The sequence below is a fragment of the Lactuca serriola genome, chromosome 8 (genome assembly GCF_051521515.1).
Source record: "Lactuca serriola cultivar US96UC23 chromosome 8, Lser_US96UC23_V15, whole genome shotgun sequence".
Lineage (NCBI taxonomy): Eukaryota > Viridiplantae > Streptophyta > Magnoliopsida > Asterales > Asteraceae > Lactuca > Lactuca serriola.
In genome coordinates, this window is record NC_136415.1 from 47,613,836 (window position 1) to 47,621,633 (window position 7,798).

A 7,798-nucleotide genomic window follows, 5' to 3' on the forward strand; every position below is an offset into this window, starting at 1 on the left:
TTTTTGGAAAAGTCAAGAAATCCTGACTTTTTGTAACTTTTTCAAAAAGGACTTTTGGGTTTTGAAAAGTTAAACCAAACACCCCCTTAATACTGTTATAATTACTTTTAACTTGTCAACCTTGTTTTAGAAAATGCATTTTAGGTCATAAAACTATTTTGGATGTGTTATTTAGGCTATTGAGGTTTGTATTTTTTAACATCACATCATCGTCTCATTGGCACAAATGTAAGAATTTGAGCCCAATTTAACCACGGTAGTAATTGGGCCAATTGGCCATAAGTCCATAACATCTCCACATTGGGCCTGATCCGTTTAAAGTTGGACAATCTTCTCTTGCATTTGCCATGTTTTCAAATCTCACCGATCTCATTGGTTGGTTGCTCGATCCACGCTTTGTCAATAATCCTAAAAATTATGTATAAATTGTAATCACACGTGTTAAATGCCATGCAATAATTTGGATCAAAATTTCTCTCTTTTTTTTTTTCCCCATGAAGTTAAGCCATGCTGGCAGTGGGTCCTTGTTTAACCAAAAGGGTGTCCAAGAACATATACCCTTTAGCTGGCTTATAAGTCCCCTTCATCTTGAAGCCTTTGCAAAAGCAAGTCTCCCTTGATACCAAACCTATGACCTCAAGCAACCTTTATACATTCAAAGATTCTTCTGTGACACTATTTATTCACAACATCTAAACAAGATCATATATATTAAATATAACTCCACAAAAACAGCACCTTAACTGTTTCCCAACTCTAATCCATCAATGGACTACTCCTTTCCAAGGGAGACCTTATGGAGAACTGCCTCAAAAATCACCATTTCAGCGCACCTGTTTGGTATCTTAGCAAACATCTTTATGCTTATTTGGTTGTTGCACTATCGTGAAGGCATGGACCTTGATTCATCCAATCCATATCGTATATTCAATGTAAATCACTCCCATTCATGTTGATTATACTAACTGAAACTTGAAAATTTCCATTAAAGTTATCGATCATGCATATTTCTTTGTACAGGTCCATCCTTTCCTTATGTTATTCGGATTCATATTCCTCATTGGTGAAGGTATGTTTGTTTTTTTATCGAAATCATTTATTTGGATTAAAGTCCAGATGTTAATGCATTCAAATCTTTATGTGTGTTGTTGGAGCAGCGATGATGGCATACAAGACAGTTCCAGCAGATAGGCAAACACAGAAGTTCGTACATATGTTCTTGAACCTCTCAGCTCTTGTTTTGGGCATTGTGGGGATACATGCGACATTTAAGTTCCATGATAAGATGAACATGCTCGATATGTATAGCTTGCATTCTTGGATTGGCATCGGCACATTCTGTCTTTTCATCTTGCAGGTAATAAATATATATATGTTCTTTTTGCATCTTTCATGTATGCTTACTTTCTCAGTATTATTGGTAAAGATTATCTTGTGATTAATCTTCTAGCTACACGTGTTTGCTTGTTTCTTATTGAATCTTTGAATTGGAACAGTGGTTATTTGGGTTCAGTTTATTTGTGTTTCCAAAAGCATCAGCTGTGACAAGAGCAAGACTAGCGCCATGGCACGTGTTTGGAGGAAGAGCTTTGTTATACATGGCGATATGTGCAGCTGAAACTGGACTGATGCAGAAATTCACGTTCTTGCAGCTCACCAACAACCGAGAAAGTTATTTGATCAACTTTCTTGCTTTGGCCATCCTTTTGTTTGGGATCACAGTTGATATTTCTGTCTCTCTTGGTCGTTTTGCTTGAGTGAATATTGAAGGGTGTGATAGTTTTTAATTTGATTTTCGGGTTTGTTAAAGGAATTTCATTTGTATTAAAGATTTATTGGTTGGTTTTGTGTTCCATGACTTCCATTGTTGTTAATATCGTTTTTACAATCATTTGTACCTTAGCTCCAATCCAACCAACTATCCAAGTCCCAAAAGAGGGAGGTAGGATATATATATGTAGGAAACCTCTACTCAAGGATAATGAGATTGATTTCATTGATGATTTGACATAAGGAAAAATTTAAGCCTAACATGAGCCCACACTAGAGTCTACTAAACATCACCCACAATGAAGAATAAAGAGTGATGTGTGACTAAAAAGAAAAAACATATACACACAATAAAATTGAAAGTAAAGCGGGATAGAGGTAACCAATATAGTGAGGAGAAGATACTATTAATACAAGATGAAACTAGAGTAATATGATAAAAACTATGTGACAAACACAAACAATGGAAAGGAAACAAGTACCTAGGCCTATACAACTCCATTACCCGAATTTTTAGCCTCCACGTCCTCTTAATTAAGGTTATGATCTCGATAAGAGCCAACTCCTCCAAACCTAACACTATCCTCTTTAATGTCACCTTCACTCAATGTAGAAACACTCATTGTATGTCTTCCAACACCCTTTATACCCTTTACATTCCCTTCCCTCATTTACATAATAGCCTTGTTAAATAAAGAATGAAAGTAACTACCCTTTCCTCTTGATATCCTTATCTTTCACTATAATTCGACTATTGTCATCCGTGCTACACCTTACCCCTCCTCTCTCTCTCTCTCTCTCTCTCTTACATCTCTTCATATATCATAGACTTTACTTTAGCTATTTCTTTCGATGCCTCTTGTTTAGCCTCCTTATATATTTCTTCACCCTTACTGCTTGATAAAAGCTCCTTATATCAATTTGTTTTAGCTTGAAAGTCCTCATGTCACCATCATGATTCTTTATGCTCCGTAACCTTCCTTGCTGACATCCCATGTGTGTTTTTGGTGACTTCTCTAAAGATGCCGACCATATTAACCTATAATTGATCAATGTTCCTCAAATCAATGACTCCAAAAATATTCTTCTAGAATAGCATTATCCCTATAATTGCTAGTTGCCATACCCTTTAATATTTTCCAAATAATCCTTGGTCTAGCTACCTTGGCTCCCTATGTTAGCTCTTACTTCATGAACAATCTATGTTTTGATACACTTACTTGCCCATATAACACCTTGTAGTTTATGTACCTCCTAATGTTTCATTTATATACTTTTATGTAGTTATTTTGGATACAATGCCCACACTTTGGAATATAATTAAGTGCACACACCTCTTTCTAAATAAGGAGCTTGAGACCAACAAATCATGTATGTGTGCAAACTCATGCAATTATGACCCTCATCATTCCTAGTACTAAAACCGAAACCCTCATGCACATCCTCATACATATCAATCTTTCTATCTCTACGAACATTAAAGTCTCCCTTATGACCATTATTATTGGGTTATTAGAGATCTTGAAGACCACAAAGGCGCACAACGGAAACAATAAATATAAACAAAAGAAACAAGAAAATATACCCTTGTAGTCCTTTGAAACCTTCTTTGATCTTAATGGAGAGAGAGTGCTAAAAACCTTAAATAATAAAGCTCATTTTCGTAGTCTCAACCAAGAAACAAATCAATATCACCTTTAGATCCAACAAGCACCATGAACACCGAATGCAGAATTTGAGATTGACGAAAGTGCGCTGCGTACATAGACCGATGCACACACCTTTTCAGAATTGTGAGGGTTTCAAGAATGAGAGAGTGGCTGCCAACTTTAAGGTTTGGATTAGTGAAATCTCCATCATCAAATCCGACCATTCCGACCATTGACCCCATTATTTATAAGGAAGAGTTTTTGAACTCTTAGGGATAATTACTTTGTCACTCAGTAATTATCTTAAAAGATTTTACTTTCAACTCTTTAAGCAGTGACGCATGTTGAAATAATTCTGAGTTCAGTTGTTTTCTACACATTTTAAATTAGTATTAAGTTAGTTTTTCTTATTGAATAAATCAAAGACCACGTGAGAAGGTGATTCCCTGGTCTTTAGCGTGTGGCTTGGTAGTTCCTACTTTTTTGCTAAGTTCTTAGTTTAAATAGTAATGCATATGTACAATGGATTTAGTATCCCTGTTCTTTTCTGTTTTCAGTGAATAAAGAAGTACTTTGCCTCAAATTGTCTTGTGTATATTTGTTTGTCATTTGTGCCTCTCTGTTCACAGTACAGTTCCCTCTAAAGCTGTTTATTCTAGTTTTACCCTTCCCTGTCATTTATCCATTTTCGTCCCCTGTGCAGTTTGCTTTCTTGTGCCCTGTTTCTCATTCTGATAAAAAGTCTTTGTTACCCCTGCAAAAGACCAACATCTGGTATCAGAGCTTTCAGGTGCATGCCCAAGTACCAGTCTCGAGAAGAAATGACTGGAAATAATGGAAATGGCGGCAAGGAAGGTCAGATTACTCTTCATACCCAATGCTCTCCAGAAGTAATTATGGTGCATGAGCCATAAAGATGAGAGTATTCATGCAAGCTCAAGGAGTTTGGGAGGCAGTGGAGCCCAGGACTCAGAACACAGTTGTGGAAGTTAAGAAAGATAAGATGGCTCTGGTAGCCATCTATCAAGGTATTCCTTAAGATCTGTTACTCTCTTTGGCAGAGAAGAAGATAGCTAAAGAGGCATGGGATTCCTTGAAAACCATGTTTATGGGACCAGATAGGGTGAAGACAGCTAGGATACAGACATTGAAGACAGAGTTTGAGGCCATGAAAATGAAGGAGACAAAAGTGACAGATGACTTTGCTGCGAAAGTATGCAACATTGTAAGCTACATGCACACACTTGGGGACACTATAGAAGAGTCCTACATTGTGAAGAAACTGTTGAGGGCAGTACCACCCAAGTTTCTCCAAATTGCTTCAACAATTGAGCAATTTGGAGATATAAACTCCATGTCCGTTGAAGAAGTGATAGGAAGGCTTAAGGAATATGAAGAACGGATGAAATGTCATGCTGAACCAGGAGATAGAAAACTCCTCATGACCTATCAACAATGGCCAGAGAAGAACAAGAAGAAAAGTGAGGCTAATTCAAAAGCAAAGACAAACCGGGGTGGTTTCAGTGGTTCACGTGACAGAGGAAGAGGCATAGGAAGAGGTCGTGGTGGCCGTGGTAGAGGTGGTCACCATAATCAAGGAGGCCAAGGCACATCTAGTAGTCAAGATAAAAGTGGTGTGCAATGCTACAATTTCCAGGAGTTTAGGCACTATGCAACAGAGTGCAAGAACCCAAAAAAGGAAAGAAATCAAGAGGTTAACCTGGTCCATGATGATAATGAACCAGCTTTGCTGTTATCAGCCTTTGAAGAGACAAGGGAAGTGTTTCTAAACGAAGAAAAAGTGAAGCCTGAAGTAAAGCCAAATGGGGGAGCCTTGAATCAGTTAAAGGTGTGGTACCTTGACACTGGGCTAGTAATCACATGATTGGGGACAAAGAAAAGTTTCAAACACTGGACAAGAAAGTTCATGGGGTTGCGAAATTTGGGAATGAGTCCAAAGTAAGAATCAAAGGGAAAGGATTGATTCTATTCCAGTGCAAGAATGGAGAATAAAGAAAATTAAAAGATTTGTATTACATACCTGATCTTTGCAGCAACAAAATCAGCCTTGGACAGCTCGCTGAAGGTGGTGATGAGATCAGAATTAAGGAGCCCTTCTTGTAGGTGCATGATGACACATGAAGGCTACTAATGAAGGTGAAGAAATCTCCAAATCTTCTCTACAAAATTCAGCTAGAAAAGGTAAATACAAGTTGTTTAGTAGCTGAATTAAATGATCCAACTTGGTTGTGGCACACAAGACTAGGACATGTAAACTTTACCTTTCTTAAGTCTATGTCTGAAAAGGACCTAATAATTGGAATACCCAAGATGAGGGTACCATCAGAACCATGTGAAGGTTGTTTGCTGGGAAAACAACCAAGGAGCCCGTTCCCAACTGCCACTAGTTTTAAAGCCAAGAAGAAGTTGGAATTAATTCAAGGCGAATTGTATTGTCTTGTCTCACCTCCGACACCTGCAGGCAACATATATTTTATGCTGTTAGTTGATGACTACAACAGGGTAATGTGGACTTATTTAATGAAGACCAAGGATGAAGCTTTTCAGATCTTTAAGAATTTCAGAAGGCTGGTTGAGAATGAAACGGGTGAAAAGCTAAAAGTATTCAGAACAGATAGAGGGGGGTGATCTCTTGTCAAATGAATTCATTGAATACTGCAGTCAAACTGGGTTAAAGCGTCATTATACCTCACCCTACTCACCACAACAGAATGGCGTTGTAGAGAGGCGAAATCAGACTGTACTAAGAGATGGTCAGAAGCTATCTAAAGACAATGGGAGTACCTGATGTACTGTGGGGAGAAGCCGTGAGCCACGTAGTGTATGTGTTGAATCGATTTGGTACAAAAGCCCTCAAGGATGCTACACCATACGAAATGTGGACGGGAAGAAAACCTCATGTCAGTCACCTGAGAGTTTTCGAATGTGTAGCACATATGAAGATAATGAAGGGCAATCTCAAGAAATTGGATGATCGGAGCATGAAAGTGGTGTATTTAGGGACAGAAAGGGGCACGAAAGCTCATTGATTGCTAGACCCTGACACGGGAAAAATGTTTGCAAGCAGGGATGTAATCTTTGAAGAAAATCGGAGATGGGAGTGGGAGAAATCATCGAAGATCAAATCAACACCATGGGTAACATTCACCGTAGAAGGTTTTGATCTCAGGAACGAGTCTTACAATGATGCTGAATGGGCGCCGGATACGCCTGAACAAGGAAACGGGTCAGAGCATGAAATTGGGGCACCACATGTTAATGACGTTTGGGCTAAATCCTCACAGCCCTCAAACTCACCAGCCGATCCGAGCCCATATATAGAATCCGTTAACACACCACCGGGTACACCCAGTTCTTCAATTACCCAAAATCTCGGATCTGCAGTACCGACTCCAAACAGTGCATCGAGCTCCATAGGTGGTGGAGCCCCAAAACGCTACCGACTGCTCACCGATTTGTATAAAAACACTGAAGAAAATTGAAGTACCACTGGAAGAACTGATGTTGATAAGCAGCTAAGATGAACCTTCGACCTACACCGAGGCCAGTCGCAAGATGGAGTGGGTACAAGCAATGGAGGCTGAAATAGCCTCGATTGAAAGAAATAAAACCTGGTCTCTAGTCGAACTCCCAAGAAATCGGAAGCCAATTGGTTTGAAGTGGGTCTTCAAAGTAAAATGAGACCCGACTGGAAGAATAGTGAAACACAAAGCTAGGATCGTGGCAAAAGGCTATGTGCAGAAATATGGAATCGACTATGATGAGGTATTTACCCCTGTTGCTAGAATTGAAACTGTTTGGGTTATTCTTTCTCTTGCTGGTATGAATGGATGGGGTGTTCATCACCTTGATGTGAAGTCAACATTTTTGAACAGGAAGTTAGAAGAGGAGGTGTATGTCACACAACTAGAAGGCTTTGGGAAGAAAGGTGAAGGAAACAAGGTTTATAAATCGTCAAAGGCACTTTATGAGCTGAAACAAGCGCCCAGAGCATGGAATTCGTGTCTAGATGCTTACTTGAAAAGTCTTGGATTTAAAAGGTGCCCCAGGAATACTCTGTGTACACCAGGATGAAGAATGGAAACACTCTAATCATTGGAGTTTACGTAGATGACGTGTTGGTTACTGGAAGCTCCATTGGCGATGCGAAACAATTCAAGAAGGAGATGAAGGCAAAAGTCAAAATGAGTGATCTTGGTCTACTGACTTACTACCTGGGAATTAAGGTAAATCAACACAAGAACTTTATTTCATTGAAGCAAGAAGCATATGCTAGAAACCTACTAGCAAAGACCCGTATCCTAGAGTGTAATCCCACCAAAAGTCCCATGGAACTCAAGACTCAGTTGAATAAAGAA

At 39.0% G+C, this 7,798-nt stretch overlaps 2 protein-coding genes across 2 annotated transcripts; both read left to right on the forward strand.

The window, feature by feature from the left end:
• Window positions 1-712: 712 nt before the first annotated feature.
• On the forward strand, window positions 713-1,853 carry LOC145071374 (Cytochrome b561/ferric reductase transmembrane protein family). The gene is made up of 4 exons (XM_079018273.1): window positions 713-932; window positions 1,021-1,069; window positions 1,158-1,357; window positions 1,497-1,853. Exons 1-4 carry the CDS (start codon window positions 768-770, stop codon window positions 1,755-1,757), a joined length of 675 nt encoding a protein of 224 aa, XP_078874399.1. The 5' UTR covers window positions 713-767; the 3' UTR covers window positions 1,758-1,853.
• Window positions 1,854-4,240: 2,387 nt separating this feature from the next.
• On the forward strand, window positions 4,241-5,304 carry LOC145066867 (uncharacterized). The gene is made up of 2 exons (XM_079014120.1): window positions 4,241-4,274; window positions 4,481-5,304. The coding sequence occupies exons 1-2, from the start codon at window positions 4,241-4,243 to the stop codon at window positions 5,302-5,304; spliced, it is 858 nt and encodes a 285-aa protein (XP_078870246.1).
• Window positions 5,305-7,798: the final 2,494 nt, after the last annotated feature.